Source organism: Petaurus breviceps, unplaced genomic scaffold (assembly GCF_028583685.1).
Source record: "Petaurus breviceps papuanus isolate PSGF00001 unplaced genomic scaffold, PetGlider_PUasm1.0 126, whole genome shotgun sequence".
In the NCBI taxonomy this organism is placed as follows: domain Eukaryota; kingdom Metazoa; phylum Chordata; class Mammalia; order Diprotodontia; family Petauridae; genus Petaurus; species Petaurus breviceps.
In genome coordinates, this window is record NW_027185655.1 from 74,935,676 (window position 1) to 74,954,670 (window position 18,995).

Sequence of the window (18,995 nt, forward strand, 5' to 3'; positions counted from 1 at the left end):
TTAAAGATAGTTCCTAAGTTATGAATCTGGCTAACTGGAAAGATTGTGCTGCCCTTTCACATAAGTAGAGAAATCACACCAGCCCCAGAGTCAGGAGGACCTGAGTTCAAATCCAACCTATTCTTACTAGATGTGTGACTCTGGGCTGTCACTTAATCCCGATTACCTCCAAAAAAAAAAAGAAAGAAAAAAAAAGACCAGAAATTAGGAAGATTCTTACAAAATTAAGAGGGATGAGTTTAGGGGGTAAAAGACATTGAGTCGAGGTTTGTATGTGTTAAGTTTGAGATGTATATGGGACAGCCACGTTGATATGTCCAGGAGGTAGTTATTGAGGTGAAACTGGAACTCGGAGGAGAGGAGTGCTGGATTTCTTAGCTTTCAAATGTGCTAAGTACTTAAGGAAAATACAAAGTTTAGACAAAACACAGTTCCTGCATTAGAGAGGCTAACTGACTAGTAGGGGAATAATATTTATTAAGCACCTATTATGTGCCAGGTTTTGTCCTAAGAGCTTGGGATACAAAAAGAGGCAAAAAGCAGTTCCTGATCTCAAGGAGTTCACAATATAATGAGGGAGACAATAAGCAAACAAATATGTATAGACAAGCAATATATAGGAAAGGTAGAAATTTTTTTTAAAGGCACTAGAATTAAGAGGAGTTGGGAAAGATTTCCTATAGAAGATGAGATCTTAGTTGGGACATGAAGGAGACCAGGGAAGCTAGGAGGTAGAGATGAGGGGGGAGACCATTCCAGGCATGGTGGATGGCCAAAGAAAATGCCAGCAGTATCTTGTTCAAGGAATAGCAGGAAGGTTTATGTTACTGGTTCAAAGACAGAATCAGATGTAAGAAGACTGGAAAAGTAGGGGGGAACTAGGTTATGAAGGCCTTTGAATGCTAAATGGAAGATATTTTGTATTTGATTTTGGAGACAATAAGAAGCCATTGAAGTTTATTGAGAAGGGGTAACATGGTTGGACTTCTAGGTTGAACCTGAGGGACTGAGGGGAAGGTGTTGCTCTTAAAAGTAATAGGGAAGATTGGAAAGGCAGAATTTAAGAGGAAAGATCATGAATTCAGTTTTGGATGTGTTGAGCTTAAGATGTCTACTGGACATTGAGTTTGAGATGTCTGAAAGGCGGTTGGGGATTTGAGATTGGAGGTCAATAGAGAGCTTGGGATAGGACAGATAAATGTGATTGTTATCAGCATAAAAATTATAATTAGATTCATGGGAACTGATGAAGTTATCCAGTGAAATCAATAGAGGGCCCATGTCAGAACTGTGAGGGGCTCTTATAGTTAGAGTAGGCCTATACAGCCTGTGGCCTGCCAAAGGATTTCAGGCAACCCAAAATCCTAAGAGACCCATGGGTGGCTTGGCCCACAGCCACAGGTTGTGCAGACCTGGGTGAGTTATGATCTAGATGAGGATCCAGAAGATGAGATTAAGAAGGAGAGGTCTGTGTAATGGCAAGCAAAGTAGTACTTTGCTCTTTATTTCAGTTATTATAATGGCATAGTAGTTAGCTCCTTGTTTCAGCTATTCAAGTGCCTTTGAGGCCCCCCCCCCATGATTATATCAAGTCTTTGTTGGAAATAGGTTATGTTGTGTTGCCTTTAATAGACCTAAGGGAGTTTGGAGACCTTCCCTGCCCTCAATAGGCCTAACATCGTCACATGGAGCCCACAGTGGGCAGAACTTGCTAAAAGAGAAGAACAGGAAGGACACAACAGGAAGGGTGGAACAGAAAGGAGCAGAAAAGATAAAAGCTCAAGCACATGCTGGGACCAAGCAGAACTGAGAGTTTGTGATTTGGGCACTCTGTAGCATTTTGTCTGTTGGTTTGTCAGACAAAAGCATTATCTATTATTTTTAGACAGAAGTCCTGAAAGAGGACTTCATTGCTCATCCAGAAGTCCTGAACTAAGTCTATCAAAGTCAGTCATTGCACACTGTGGCTGTTACTGTGTAGAGTGTTCCCCTGGTTCTGTTTCCTTCACTAGTATCAGTTCGTTCATATAAGTCTCCGTGTTTTTCTGAAGTTCACCTGTTCGTCATTTCTTATTCTATTACATTCATTCAGCACAACTTTTTCAGTCATTCCCCAGTTGGTGGGCATCCCCTCAATTTCCAGTTCTTTGCTACCACATGGGTCCTTTTCCCATTTTTATGATCTCTTCAGAATACAGACCTAGAAGTGGTATTGCTGGGTCAAAGGGTACGCATTTTTATAGCCTTTTGGGTATAGTTCCAAATTGTTCTCCAGAATGACTGGCTCAGTTCACACCTCCACCAACAATGCATTAGTGTTCCAATTTTCCCATATCTTCTCCAACATTTATCATTTTCCTGTTTTGTCATGTTAGCCAATCTGATAGGTGTGATGTGGTACCTCGGAGTTGTTTTGATTTGCATTTCTCTAATTAATAGTGATTTAGAGCATTTTTTCAAATGACTACAGATAGCATTAATTTCTTCCTATCATTTTTGAAAAACATTTAGCTTTGGTTTATCTTAAGTTAAACATCTAGACTAACTGGAAGATACAGGAGTAAGTCATCTACCTTTCTTGAAAGCAGTACTTTTGTTTTAAAGTGGCTGTCATCCAAGTATTTAAATAAAATGATTATGTAAATGTAGCCAGCTTATCCACAAAGGCTCAGTCATTTATCATCTTAATAGAAATGGTAGAAAGGTTACCAAAACTAATATGAACTATTTGTGCCTGACCTGTGTTAGTGATCTGATTAGTTGGACACACTGTACTTTGATCCCAGCATAGTGATATCATTTTGGTTTTCTTCTAGAACAAAGGACAACAACCAGACAACCACCCAAAGAGTTAATGTGACTACACTTTGAATTTTTGAACTTTCCCTCTGCCTTTTTGTTTTTTAATATTTGGAGAAGACCCAATATTTATTGTTTTCCTATGACAAAAAGTCCCTAAAAGTTTTCACTTGAGTTTCAGAGAAATGTTTGTGGTACAGTATTTAGTTGTGGTAATGGCCTTGTAATGGAGGAAGAAAAGAAAAGAAATAGTTTATCCACTCTCTTAAGATATTAGACATATTTTTACAAATACTGAAATATTTCTCAATTGAGTGGTGAAGCCCAGTTCCTATTCAGTGTGTCTGAATGACCTCAATCAAACTCCCACAGTAAAATTCTTCTTACAATGGTTTGGGGTTTTTTGGAGGTGGGATGGGGCTAAGAATAGAGATGTGGGCCGAAATTTTTGTAAATCTTAGGAAAGGGTAAGCTGAAGGCAAACAAAAGAATCAGGCAATTGCTTTTTGTTCTTTAAGATTGGTTAAGAACAAAGCAATTGTTGAAGTTGAATTAGGGACCTAGTGAAGTGGTCATTATAGATGTCTTCATTGCCAAGCAACCAGTCCTCTGGGAAGGCAATTTTCTTACTGTTCAATGTTAGCCTAAGCATCAGCCCAGAAATCATAAAATCATAGACTGCTAAGATATACTCTAATTCAACTTCAGATATACTCTAATTCAACTCCTTCATTTTATGGAAGGGGACACTGAGGCTCAGAGTTGAAGAAACTTTCCCAATGTCAGCTACTTAGTGCTAGAGGGATCTTTAAAAATGTTAAACATTTAGTAACATTTTATTATAGGGTCTGGCATGATTGTGGGAAAACTATGAAGTGGTTCATGAACCACTATGTAGCCACAATAGGGCTAATTTCATGGGAGTCAACTCTATGAATTCATCAAATATTTCTGAAAAGTGGGTGAAAGTTACAGGAAATGCTAGAAAAATGTTCTAGAATTCAACTTATTAAAAGTGTATCATATTGAAAAAAAGAGTATGATATAAATGACAGAAATTTAAGGGATCTTAACTGTTTTATTCAATTGCTCTTAGAGGTACATCAGTATTTCCATAATCTCATATATGTGGGTATTCTAGTTGCAAGTTGATCATAAATTCTCATCCCATAAGATGCTTATTCATATTTCCCCATGAATTTTCTACCCCACATTCTGGGAGCCTTCCTCTAGGTCTCTTCACATTAGATAATTACCAATTATGTGCACAGACTGTCCATCCATTATCCTTCACTCTAACTACTTGATTGGCCCATGTCCTTTGCCAGTCACACATGGCATTCTTTAAGACTTTCTTGGATTGGTGACATATTGTAGCATACTTCTACCCTCCGTGCATCTCTCTTGGGTACCTTATAATTTTCTTTGGTAACTATGTAATCTAGTCAAGTTCAACAAGCTTTTATTAAGCACTTACTAAGTGTTAGGTAGTCTAGAAAGATAAAAACAGTACCTGTCTTCAAGGAGCTCACAGTCTAACAGGGGAAACAAATGTGCCAGCCTTGTACCAATAAGATATATGCAGGATAATTTGGAGGTTGCTGTTTGTCAGTCATTTTTGAAGAAGACAAATGGCATTACGAGGATGATGTCTTAAGACTTATATGTGAATTTGGAGGTAATATGAGGCATGAGGCATTAGTATTAAGGGGGACAGGGAAAGACTTCTTGCAGAAGGTGGGATCTAACCGTGATTCAAACAAGCCAGGAGAGCCTGAGGCAGAGATGAAGAGGAAAAACATGGGAGCAGCTAATAAAAAATGTCCAAAGTTGGGAGATGGAATGTGAGGAACATCAAGGAAACTAGTGTCATTGAATCACAGGATGTGGAGAGAGGAATAAAATTATAAGAAGCTTGGAAAGTGACAGTCTTTAGAAGAGTGTTGTTGTGACCTCTAGCAAGGCTACTTAATTTCTTTGGCTTCCTCACCCATAAAATGAAGGATTGAACTAAATGATCTCTAAGGCCCCTTCAGGGGGTACCAACTATCTATCAAGAAATCTTCACAGGTCTAGAGATAGAAGGGATCACAGAGACCATCTAATCCATTACACTTATTTTACAAATGAGAAATCTGAGGCCAAAAGGCACCTGTCCAAATTCATACATCTAGTGACTAAGTCAGAATTTGAATTCATGGGGCAGCTGGGTGGCACAGTGAATACCCGGCCCTGGAGTCAGGAGGACCTGGGTTCAAACTCGGCCTCAGACATTTAACACAAAACTAGCCATGTGACCTTGGACAAGTCACTTAACCGCAATTGCCCTACCTTCACCCCTCCAAAAAGCAAAAAAAAAAAAGTAGAAGAATTTGAATTCAGTTCCTCTGACTCCCAAGTTTTGCCCTCTTTCCAATGTATATGTTAGATGCACATTTGGACAGATGTAGGATTAAATAGATTCTGTGACATTATGGTTTAACTCTAGACCCCAAGGAGAAAAATCTTTAAAGGGTCTGCTTATGTTTCATTAAGTACTGCAGTACTACATAAACAAACCACTAACCCCCCCCCCCAACGGCCCGCCTCTGCCCCCTACAAATTCTGGAGATGTTCCAGTTGGCTTTTTTTCTGATAGCCATGTCTTCTGGCTAATAGAAGACATCACGTTGAAATAATAAGAAATTCAGAGAGATTCCCAATTAGTTGTTTGTTGGTTGTTGTTTTTTTTAATAATGCTAATGATTGGGGTGGCTAGGTGGCTCATTGAATAGAGCACCGGCCCTGGAGTCAGGAGGACCTGAGTTCAAATATGACCTCAGACATTTAAAACAAAAACTAGCCCTGTGACTTTGGGCAAGTCACTTCACCCCAACTGCCCTTCAAAAAAAAAGGCAAGAAAAAATAATGGTAATGATTTTATCTAAATGACAAACTTCAATATACATTCACTTTTCAGGGGCCACTAGGTGGTGTAGTGAACAGAGCACTGGCCCTGGAGTCAAGACGACCTGAGTTCAAATTTGGCCTCAGACACTTAACACTTACTAGTTGTGCGACCTTGGGCAAGTCACTTAACCCCATCCTCCCTCCAAAAAGCAAAATAAATAAATTCACTTTTCCCTCTAGCAGGAATGGAGAAGGAGGAAGGATAGGAGGGAAGGAATGTAATGTCATTTTCTTCAATGAATTATAGCAACAGTCAACTCATCTAAATAAGTGTCTCCTAATTCTCAAGGTTACCTGGCTCTTATTTTTAGTAACAGATAAACAGCCTTTGTTTGGGGTGATTGCCAATTAAAGTCATCTTTTGGGTCTGTCCCTGATGGATGGGCAAAAAGCTGCTTCTTTGAGCCCCATCTCTTAATAGAATGTTTATATGAAATTAACACTGAAATCTGGGGACCTGACCAGGCAGAAGAATAAGATGAACAACTTAAGGGACAACTAGGTGGCACCGAAGTGCACAGAGGGCTAGACCTGTATTTGAACTTGAATACCTGCCTCTCAGGGTTGTTGTGAAAATCAAATGAAATAATTGTAAAGCTCTTAGTAGAGTCCCTGGCACATAATAAGCACTATGTAAGGATTAGCTATTATTATAATTAACACCTGAGAAATTGTCCTGGCTGTGTTTCACTGGGTAAAAATTAATTTCTGTCTTTTAAGTTGAGACTATTAGGACCCTAACTTTGACAGGTTCTTATTTCAGAGGTAGCTAAATAGTACAGTGGATAGAGCACTGGACTTGAGTTCAAACTCTGCCTTGGATATTTACTAGCTGTATGGCCCTGGACAAGTCACTTAACCTCAGCTTCAGCTCACTTATTAAAATGGGGATAAAGATAGCACTTACCTGATAGGCTTGTTGTGAGGATCAAATGAGATACATAAAATGCTTTGAATACTTTGCAAACCTTAAAATAGATGCTAGTTATAATATGTTTGAAAAACAAAACAGCTTATTTTAAGAAAATGTATTTTTCCTCCTGACACACCCACCATTGCTGGTCCTTGTCCTTCTTTCTCACCAATGAATGCAAATGAGGGCTGCTCATCTTTACAGTAAGAGTAGAAAGGACAGGGTCAATGACTACCAGTAATTCCTTTGGGTCACTGTGAGCCTAGAAATCACAGTCTGTGCCTGGTCAGTAATGAGTAAGTAGGCCAAATTGTTGCATAAGTGAATTATTAACCAAAATGGTTACCTTAGCCTCCATTAATACTCTGTTCCAATGCTTCATTGAGACATGGAGGTGACTCTGGACTCTCAAAAAATAATGCCAATAAAGGACAAACTCTTGGTAGACCATACCAAGACGGAAAGGTGTTGATACAAGCCTGGCAACAGGTTGTGTATCTGTCAGAAAAGCTTATCACCAGAAGCCTGGCTGATGGTTAGATGATAATTTTTTTTTCCATCATGGCAACTCACAGAAGACCATCTAAAAAGAGTAGAGGGATATGATCTCTCAGTTAAAAAAATCATAGTTCCTCCAAGTACTGAAATTTGTGACATATGGGAGAGGGCATAGCAAAGTAGAAAGAACTCTGACTCTAGCCTCAGATGATTTGGGTTAAAATCTCACTTCTGGTTATTCCTACCCATGCAACCTTATGCAAGTCATTTAACACCTCCCTGGGCTTCAGTTTTCTCACCTCTAAAAGTTTCAACCTCTTAGATGGCCTCTTAGGTGCTTCCAGCTCTAAATCTGTAATCTTATGATCTTAACTCTTTTGGAGGGATACAGAGATTACTTTAAACCACTGGCCTATGATGAAGGGAAACCATTAAATCACTTCAATCCCTTCACACAAGCACCAAAATCTGGGTGGTAGGGATATTCCTTTTATCACTCCAGGCATTGAGAAACCTATGTACACAGACACGGTCTTCAGAATCTGAAAAACAGAAGAGTGGAAAAGACCATGTGTGCCATGCCCAGCAATTTGCCCTTGGAAGCTGAGATAGTAGCCTGTCTAATTTGGAGGCAAAGGGTTGGATGACTGTTTCTGGAGGCTAGAGTAATGTCTGTGGAAACATGCTTGTTCTGCAAATTACCCTGGCAAGTGGATTTGGGTTTCCATTGTCCTTGCTCAGAACTGACTATAAGTATTTAAAACTGAGCATGCATGCACGGAAAAAGGAGCAGGAGGGAGAAGACTAAACCCCTGGGGATTAGTTTTATTTGTGGCTCTTAAAAGGGTTATAAACACTAAAATGTTTGCTTACTTGGATCGATCTATGATCTTATGGTTTGGAGGATTCTCTCCACTTGTGTAGTTTACAATCCCCTCCACATCTTACCCTATGCAGTTCTTATTCATGTTTAAACCCATGCCTCTTATCAATGGGGACTTGAGGGTGGGTGGGAATTTACCCGTTTAAAAATTATTTGATAAATTTCCTAATTTTTTCCTATCATTACTAAACAACTAATCAATCAATAATCACTTTATTAAGCATTTAAGCATCTACCAATGCTAGTAGGTATTTAAGACAAAATAACACAAATAGGGATACAAAATCAAAATGATAATAGCTAAATAGAGTGTGGTATTTTTTCAAATTTTATAGGTTGTTTGGCATGTTTTCTCATTTGATTCTTACAAATCTGTGAGGTAGGTACTGTTATTATCATCACTTTACAGATGAGGAAACTGAAACTAAAAGAGATTAAGTGATTGACCCAGGGCCACATAGCTAGTAAGTATTTGGGCAGAATTTGAACTCAGGTCTTCTTGAACCTGAAGTCCAGTGGTTTATCCACTCTGCCTTTCAACTGCCAGAAAATGAAACTGTCCCTGGTGGAACTTTCAGTCCCCGAAACATTCTGGTGGAACTTGGAGTCAAACTGAAATAGGAGGTAACATGGGAGCTGGCCTTAGAGTCAGGAAGAATGGGATTCAGAGCTGCCCTCTGACACTTACTGTGTGGACTAATCCACTTTGAGTCAGGGTGACTGACTAGCAGGCTATTTACACTAGTCTAGGAGAGAAGTAATGAGGACCTACTAGGGTGGCAGCAGAAGTAGAGGCAGGGGAGGGGCACATATACAAGAGATGTTAGGAAGGTAAAATTCACAGACTTTGGCAACACATTTAGCAGGTGAAATGAGTAGGAGAATAAGGAGTTAAGGATGACACCTAGGTCATGATCCTCTGTGACTGGGAGGATGGTGGTGCCCTCCACAGTAAAAGCAAAGAGGAGGAGGAAGAATTCAGTTTTAGAGGTGTTGAATTTAAAATGTCTCTAGTACAATTCTTCCCATAGGCAGTTGGAGATATGAATCTGGAGATCAGGAGAGAGGTTAGGGCTGGATAAGAAAATCTAAGAATCATCATCATAAAGATGATAATTGAATTCAAGGGAAGAGATGAGATCTCCAAGCAAAATGGCATAGAGAAAGAAGAGAAGGGGGCCCAGAATAGAGTCATAGGGGACACCCATGGTTCGTGGATGAAAAATTCATAGTCATAGGAGTATTACTGGGAGCACCAGACTTGCATATGGCAGCTATAACCACCATATAAGTCAAAACATTTTCTTTTCAGTCATGTGAATGCATACTCAAAGGTTTCAGTAATCATTAGAGCAGTCATCCTGGGTATGGAGAAGAGGACAGAACAGAACACACAATTTTAGGTAACTTCTAGAATCACTTAATATTGTGGACAGGGGGAAAATCAAGAGTCAGTGTGACCAAGAAAAACATAGTAATGTATATTCATACAATTATAAACACTCTGGAACAAGAGACTTCCTCCCCCCTCCCACTGTCTTATTCCTTTTCCCTCCCTGAGCTCCAGAGAGCATGTAAGCTGGACAACTGCCATGTTTACTCATAGGTACAGGGAAACAATGTTCAATGAGCCCATCTCCTAATGGAATTTTTATATAAAATTATCCCATTGAAGTGGGCAGGGGCCATGTGATAGAAGGAAGATCAGCTGCTTGCTAAATCTTTTCATTTCAGTATTATTTGTAGAAATAAGCTAACCTCAAGAAGTTTTCCCAGAGACTACCGGCAGTCACATGAAGTTTAACAATTTACTCATTGTACTTTCTGCTAAATCCTTTTTTTTTTTTTTTGGCAGGGTTTAGCTTCCGTGTTCTTTGTTCTTATGCTTTTTTGAGCTTTATTTCAAGCAGCTAGATCATTTGTACTTGTGGTATATTTTATTAAGTCTTGAAACATTATCCACAGTGGCATGGTACAATTCCCTGAACTGGCCATGTGGCCATCTCTAAGGTAATAGATCATGAACTGACATACAAAACAACTTTTATTTCATTTGTATAGTATTTTTTTTACTGTCTGAATGCGCTATGGGGAGATGGTGCTTCCTGGAGGGTGAGAAGTCAGCTTTTAACCCCTAAATGTTTTCCTCCTTTGGGGAAAATACTCTTGCTCTGAGTATCACTAAGACCTTATATGTTTCTGGATAGAAGTGGGGTTCATTGCACAGGGAAGGACATTCATCTAAACTATTTTAAATTTGGGTTTAAGCCCTTTGTGTGTTGCCTTTTCTGTAGGATGAAATAAAGACTTTTGTATATATAGTCATTGGATTGTCAGCTTGAATGCTGACAATGGGAACTGAGGACTCCTTTTACTTTTTCTCTAGGGACCTAAACACAAACTGTATTCTTTTGAATATGATTTTAATATATGACTGTGTGTGTGTGTGTGTTGTGTATGAATGTCTATGAAAACAAACCTAGTTTCCTATAAAACCAGGGCTTGGATTTTCAGACCATAGGAATCATGCTGTGTTTTCCCAAAGCCCTTCAACCTTTGCTTGGTCACTTTGATCTAACTCAGCCTGTTTTTAAAACAATTTTCACTAATTGGTGGTTTCTGTATAGGTGCAGTTCCTTAAATTTAAGTAATCATTGAAATTCCTTGAATTAAAAAACCTTAGAAATCACTTAACCCTTGGAGTAATTTTTAGCAGAAAATGCAAAGGAAAAATGAGTACTTTTTTTTTTTAACTTCACAACTATCCCCTATAGCAATTCCTGAGGTCTAGGACTAGGCTTTCTTAAAACTTGATATTCCTAGAGCCTAACCCATTTGCACACATTAAGCACTTAGTAAAGTTTGATAATTGAATTGGACTTAGTGACTGTTAGTCTATTTTGGAGCTTGAATAGAATATTTCTTTGTTTCATAACAGTAATAATAATAGCTAAAATTTATTTAACTTTGAGGCTTGCAAAGCACTTTAAAATATTATCTCAAAACAACCCTGGAAGCTAGGTGCTGATACCTTGTACAAAGGAAGAAATTGAGGCTGAGAGAGGTTAAGAGACTTGCCCAAGGTCACATAGTTGATGAGTATCTGGAGCCACATTTGAACTCAGGTCTATCTTGACTCCAAGCCCACTGTTTTATCCACTGTGCCACCAACCCCTGCCTTTCTGTTTCATGTGTAAGTCTATTCTTTGCAGATGGAATATAAGTTCCTTAAGAGTCTCTATCATGTACTTCTCTATCACCAGAACACACATCACAGTAGGCACACATCTGTCCAGACTGTCACTAATTTAGTAACATACTCTCTATATTTAGTAACATATTCTCTCTTAGCCATAGTTTCTTTCTCTGTCAAATGAGGAATTTGGACTAAGTACTCACTGCCATTGACTCTATAAAATCAGCAAGACTTCACAGTTGACTGGATATGGGAAAGGTTAAGGGAGTGTGAAGAATTGATAATCCCAAAGTTGCGGAACCTGACTGACAGGGTTGGGGTTCCCTCAACAGAAATAAGGAACCTGGGATGAGAGAAGAGGTTGGAAGGAAATACAGTAAATTCTGTTTAGGTCATGTTGAGTTCAAGGTGTCTATAGGACATTCAGTTCCAAATATCCAAATGTCCAAAGGCAGCTGGTGATACCATTTTGATCCAGGCCCTCATTTCCTCATGGCTGGGCTATTACAGTAGCCTGCTGGTTGGTCTCTCTGCTTTAAGTCTCTCTCAACTCCAATCCATCCTTCACTCATCTATCAGATTGGTCTTCACAAGTCTGACCCCATCATCCCTCTAGTCAGTAAACTCCAATGGTTCCCCATTATTTCCAGGATCAAATATAAAATCATCTGGCTTTTAAAGCCCTTAATAAATGGGTCCCTTCCCAGCTTTCTAGTCTTCTTATACTTAACTTCCCACCATATATGATCAGTGATACTGACCTCCTTGCTGTTCTTCACACTCGACACTTTCCCAACTATGCATTTTCACTGACTGTTCTCCATACCTGAAACTCTCCCCCTCCTCATATCTAGCTCCCAGATTCCCCAGATTCCTATAAGTCTCAACTAAAGTTCTGCCTTCTACAGGAAGTGGAGGAAACAAATGTAGACAGCTTTTTCTAGATTTTTGACAGAGATATAATGTGACAGCTTAAAGGGATATAAGTGGGATCAAGCAAAAGTTTATTATAGATGTGGTAATGGTGGGTATGTAGGCAGCAAGGAAAGAGCCAGTAGAGAAAGAGATTGAAGATATAGAGGGGAGGAGAGGAGCATGATTGCAAATGTAAGTTGTTGGAGGAGAGGGCAGAGTTCAGGAATGAACACCTGAGCATGTGGATTAGTCAGGCTTGATGAAGAGAGTAGTTACCTCTTAGAGACTAAGGGAAGGTGGAGAGAATTGAGGATGATATCAAGGGATCTTGAGATAAAGAATTAGGGAGACATTTCTTAGTAGAGCAGGTCCTTTACTGAGTGGAAGAGAGAGGGATGGTGTGTGAGACTTGAGGAGGAAGAAGAGATTTGGAAAAACCACTGTATGATAGAGAGTAAATTAGGGAAGAATAAAAGGGCCCAAATTTTTAGTGGCCCTAGACAATATTCTAGTGTTGAGTGATTCCAGCATTGGTTAGCAGCACATGAATAAGACCAGAGAAGGTAGATGATAGGAATAATACAGCTTCGGGGTTTGGCAAGGTACAAATAGATAAGCAAGGGGTTTGGGGAATTGATAATACATGCTTAACTTGGTGAGCTGTAGGGTCAAAATTGGGAAGTGAGGAGAATGAAACTAGAGCAAAGTGACTGCCTCAGAGAGCAGTTAGGGTCAGAGATTCAAAGTCATGGTGAGAATAAAGGATACATTTAGGAAGAGTGAGGAACAGTGTGAGATGGAAAGACCAGCTTATGGTCTGATACAAGTTGGTTCTGTGGAAAGAGTGATGAATTTAGAGCTAAAGAGCATGGATTAAAATCCCGCCTCTTACTCCCTATCACCCTAAGCAAATCACTAAACCTCTCTGGGCCAAAATTTCCTCTTCTATAAAATGAAGGGACTTACTAGATGGCCTCTAAGGTTCCTTCAAGTTCTAAAACTATGATCCTGTGGATTGGTCTTCCCGTGTTCATCACTAGACAGAGAAATTTCAGAGTTCTTGATCATGTAAGTAGAACATAATGGGTGATGGTAAGATCAAGGGTATGAACAAGTGTCTGAGTTGGAGTGAAGGTATAAATGGTGGATGTTTAGGAGACTGATGAATTAGGAGGCCAAGATCTTTGATAAGGAGGTGTAGCACCAAGGCAATATTGACAGTGCCAACAGCAACTGTAAATATGCTGACAGAATTCTCAATCGCAAAATATAATAGACTATCCATATAGAAGACAGAAGCAAAACATTTATTCAGACACCAGAAAACCAAATCCCAGCACCAGGAAACCAAATCCATCATAGCAACATAGAAGTTAATATACCATAACATAGCAGAGAGCCATATCATCCTTTAGCCTTCCCACAAACCAACACTTACAAGCCTAACTGTCTCTCCGGGTGCATTCTCTCTCTCCCACATCTAGCTATTCTGACTCCCAGCTTCCTGTGGACTCTGCTCCACCCTTTGGCAAACTCCTTCCACCACAGACTCCATGTGATTACATTCAGCCTATAGAGGCCAGGGAAGATCTTCAAATTCCCTTAGGCTTATTAAGGGACAGGGAAGATCTTCAAATTCATATTACCATTATAGGGGGAGGGGCAAGTGTTCTGAAGTCCACAGGTATAAAGGCAGGAGTTGGGATAGACACAAACTTCAAAGATTTCAAATTCTGAACTGTAACTCTTAGTGAGTTGCAAATGCATTATATTATGCTCTACAAGCTTGCAGTTGGTGGGACATAGAGAGGAGGAAACATTGCTGAATTGGTGGAGGCAGAGAGAGCATCTGGAAGTGGGAGGGCTTCCCATCCTCCTAGTGTGTCAGAGGACCTGAGATAGTGTGGCTAGTCTCAGGTCGGGTACCCAGGTATGGACAACATATATTGTCTCTTAAGTACGACAGGTGCAGCTGTCCCTCTGAGGGTATGTTAACTGATACAAGCATATTAAGACCTGAAGCCTGCAAGTACATTTCCTGTATCAAACTCTGGACTGCCTTATTGATCCAGAACCAGCATCCTTCAGGATCTTTCCTTAATGATCATTGGGCTTACCCAGGCTTTGTTTCTGGCCCACCCTTCCTGACATTGCTTATAGTCTGGTTTGTCTGGTTGGCACCTCCTTAAGAAAGATTTGGTAGCTTAATTCCTATGGGCTTTGGTGCTTAACCAAAAAGTAATGGACTCTGACAATTAAAGTTATTGTAAGCATTCAAGAGACAAGGAAATGTGGCACTTAAGAAGCTTCCCATGTGAATGTGCAAATATAACAAGCAGTTCTTATATGTACCTAAATCATTTTATTTTTCCATATTCCAGCCATTTAGTGACAAATAAATTGACTCCAGTATAAAAGCAACAATAACAATAAAGGTGCTGGTAGAGCATAACAGTGCGTTTGCAACTCACTAAAATCTACAAGCTGGTTTGTTGTTAATCAGTTCAATACTTGATTTGAATTATAAATTAGCACCAGCAGAGTATTCATAGTCAAGGCATTCTTTGTTGCAAACAACCTGTGAATTAAACAATCTGTTTCACGTGTGCCATTTGAAAACCAAAGCCCTTTTTCTTCTTAGGATGGGAGCAATCAGCTTACCCAAAAAACTCGTGGTGTTGAGATGAAAATCACATCATAAGGCCTCTGTAGAAATGGCATGTTGCTGCAGAACAATAACTGTGTTTTCGGCTCAAAGCAATTACAGACATTATTAGAACATAGTAGGAGAATTGTTCCCTTCCCATGGTTTTGTTATTGTTTTTGTTGGTTTTTTTGCTAGTGTATTTTCTTTTTTTTTAGTATATTTTTATTTATTTTATTAAATATTTCCCAATTAAATGTAAAAAAAATTCTCATCATCCATTTTTTCAAAATTCTGAGTTCCAAATTCTCTCCCTCCCTTTCACCCTACTTCTTGAGAAGACAAACAATAAAGCATAAAAAATTAATAATGAAAAATAGATTCAGCTTTTAGTAGCTATATACTCTTAAAATATTTGCCTTCTTCCACTGAATAACCTTCCTCAATTAGTTACACCTGCTCTATCACCCATTTCCTATTTTTGATGTGCATGTTTGTAAGAGAGACAGGATGGTGTAGTATATGTAGTAAATGGAAAACTGGGCTCAGGATCAGAAAAAACAAACAAATCTTAGTTCAGGCTGTGTCTCAGACATACTTAATGAATGCTTATGGATTGACTTCATGAAGACTTTCAGACCTTGCCTTCTCCCCCCACCCTTCCAGCCCCCTTCTCCCACTTGGGAATTCCTCCCAGAACCTCTATTTGGAGGAAAGGTCTAGAGTAGACTTTATGTGTTGTCTTTCACCACTAGCAGGAGGAAACTCCCTTTTGCTTGTATATGTATTTCCAGCACTTAGCACTGAGCTTGGTACATAGTAAGTGCTTATTAAGTGCCTGCTGACTGACAAACTGGTTGTCAGTGCCTTAGGAAACTTTCAAGACCATTAAGAGTAGTTGTTCAGCAAAACTGAACAGGTAGAGAGAAACATTAGTGTTTACCACACTAATGAAATAATATGTGTGGTACACACACACACACACACACACACACACACACACACACACACATTTCCAGGAAGAAGTTCTTCACAGAATATCACAGTTGGAAGGGACTTCAGAGAGCCTTCCCTAATCCAACCCATCTAGACCTGTCCTTTATAATGTAGCCAGTAGTTATCAACATAGGTCACCTAGCCTTTGCTTCTTTGAGACAGTTCATTCCACGCTAGAACATCTGTAATTGTTAGGAAGTTTCCTTACACTGGCTTGAAATTTGCCTCTTTGAAGCTCCTTCCCACCACCACTACCCCCTTCTCCCATGTCCCTGGTTCACCCTGGTTATTTTCTTAGATTTTGTTCTTCCCTGATTAGATGCTCTGACCCTTCCCTGCCTTTGTCATTTTACTTTTAAGGCCACTGAAGGAGGATCATATTTTTTAAAGATATTCAATGTTTCTTTTGCTGATATAATTATTTTAAAATGATTTTATCGATATCTTTTGTTTTCATATCACCTGAATTTCCTCATATCTCTCCCCTTCCACTTCCCAGAGAATCATAGTATATAACAAAGCATAAGAAAGAGAAAACAGAAAAAGAAATTTGTTTGATCTAATTTTACTCATTTCAGGTCTACATGTTAATAAGGATATTTTGAGCAAACAAGGGGGGAAGCACTTATTTAGCAATTTTATGACATTTAAATGAAAAACTGATAGAGAAGCATATCTAGTTTAGTAAACTATTTTGAGGTCAGAAAGCTGTTTTATACTCTTACTATAGGAAAGCCACAATTCAGTGCCAAGTGAGGGAGGGTGGAAAACCCTACAAGGTCATCATAAATAATGAAGCCTTTCCTATCACCCTTAGACACACAACAATAGTGCATTGGGGTTAGCCTCACTAGAGACAGGAATGCCCAAAAGCATAGAACATGGAAGTCTGAAAGTCATCTCATGTTGAGCCTAATATTTTCTTCCCTATTGAGTGAATTGGGAATCTGTGGCCAACATTATCCCTTTGGGGTTTCTCATGCATAACAGTGGAGTAATAGTGATGATGCCCACCTATGTTGGGAGATCTTGTGATTTTCAATGAGACTCTGAGGCTTACTCTCTATTCATTTTGCCACACTGCCTCAGCCCAGCATTAGATGCCTAATAGATGCTTGTTAATCATCTCCTAGAATCTTTGGAACTTACTATATTTTGACTTAGCCTTTGAAAACCCAGTATCAACAGCACACCAAGATGTGGCCTTGTAGTGGGACCTTTTGTGAAATTTTAAAGAATGTTGTCTAAAAAACCAGGCTGCTATTTTAAAAACAAAAACCAATGCCCTGTATCTTTAAAAAGAAATAAAGTGAAAGGACGTTGTATGTCATCAGAACGCTTGTTTGAAGTTTAACTTACAGTCCATGGAATTTGGACTTATAGGTAAGCTCTATATGGTCAGAAGTATAAAGAGTTGTCCCTTAGTGACATATAATATTATATATAAGTATATAAAATATATGTAATAGTATGTTTACAATAATAAAGGGTTTTTTTTTGTTCTATAATCTTTTATAGGCTTGTTTAATCAAGGAGCAGCTCCATGGATCAAGGGTAAGTGTTTCCTGTGGCCTGCCCTGGACAGCATCCAGCCAAATAGAAGTTTCCATCAGCCAATCATCTCTCTGTGGCCTTACGGAGCAAAGAAAGAAAAATGAATCGACTCAACAGCAGCGTGAAAGTGTGCTTCTTGCCTCCTGTGCCCTTCTTACTAAGCCTCTTAGCGACTTTTGCTGCAGCTAAGAATATAACTAACAGCACTTTAAACGGCACAGACATGGTCTTGGGATCCATGCCTGTCATTATTGCCCGAGTGGACCATGTGATCGTCAAGGAAGGGAAAAGTGCCTTGATCAACTGTAACATTCACGGCATCCCTGACCCCCATTTCAAGTGGTATAATTCCAATGGCCACTTACTGAAGGAAGAGGAAGACCAGGAGGGCACAGGAGGAGGTAGGACTGAATGTTATGTTAAATTTCATGCAGCCCAAATGAGGCCTTGGGAGCCAAAATATGCATGAGAGCTGTATTTACACTGTCTTGTTTTATCTTTTCTCATGAGCCAGAAAACAAGTGGGGAGAGGGAGAAACAGCATTGACCATACATACTTGTGAGAGGGACAAGGGCACTCAGTGTGCAGGAGTGCAAGGTTCTAATCTCGCCTTTGCCACTAATTGGCCTGGTGACCTCTCTGGCCTGCAAAATAAGGCAGTTATATCAGATGATCCCTAAGGTTTCTCTCAACTCTATAAAACTATGACCAGCTTGTGATTGAAAGCAGCAATCACTTCACTTTTCATTTGTCATTTAAAATGGCAGAGTGCAGATTACACATCAACCAACCCCCCTTTTCTTCCCCAGTTTCCTTATCTGTAAAATGGGGATAATAATAACACCTACCACACAGGATCAAAAGAGCCCTCTGCAAACAGAAAAGCTCTGTGCAAATTTTAGAGTGCCATATGAATTTGAGCTGCTCCTGCATCCCTAGATGCTATCCTTAGCTATCACATAGGAGTCTTTCCATTCTATGCTATTTGAGAACTGGCTTAAGTTTCCAGACAGCTTCTTGTAGATGAAGGGAAGATGCAACAGCCAGAAAGACAGCAGAGGAAAGAGTGTTTCTTAATGAGCTAGATTTATTTAGAACATTTTGTGGAAGAGTTAATGCAAGTCCCTTAGCACCCAGGTTGCTTCAAGAGTGTGACTGAGGCCCAGGGGAGAATTTAACTCATCAAGCATGGTTCTTCTGCTTTTGTGTGGACAGATCTTGCTTAGGCTGTAAGAGGTAAGTGGCCAATAATAAAAGCTAGCATTTAGATAGCCCTTTCAGATTTACAAAGGGCTTTATATCTATTGCCTCAATTTATTCTTACAACCTGTGAGTTAAGTGCTATTATTCTCCCCATTTTACAGATAGGTTAACTGAGGTTAATTATAATTAAAGATATATTAAGTGGTATATCCAAGGTCACATGGCTAGTAAGTATATAAGATAGAATTTAAACTCAAGTCTTCCTTATATCAGCTGTGCCACCTATCCCTAGTATAGTATGCTAAATGGCAATTTAAAGACCTCCCAAAAAGTATATCATTGTTCATATGTGACTCATTTGCAAAAATGGAGAGATCTAGATCTTGGAAAAAAGAATAGCCCATTCTCTCTTTTAATTATCTCCTATTTATCCTGTATATAGCC

General features: G+C 39.3%; 1 protein-coding gene across 2 annotated transcripts in view; it reads left to right on the top strand.

Annotated features, from left to right (window-relative positions):
* The window catches only part of MFAP3L (microfibril associated protein 3 like), a 71,209-nt gene that overhangs the window by 17,104 nt on the left and 35,110 nt on the right, over nt 1–18,995 (top strand). For both annotated transcript variants that reach the window (XM_069097026.1, XM_069097036.1), the window contains exon 2: nt 17,312–17,748. In XM_069097026.1, coding sequence (XP_068953127.1) covers nt 17,448–17,748 — 301 coding nt within the window. In that variant the 5' untranslated portion in view covers nt 17,312–17,447. The remainder of the gene's footprint in view (nt 1–17,311; nt 17,749–18,995) is intronic.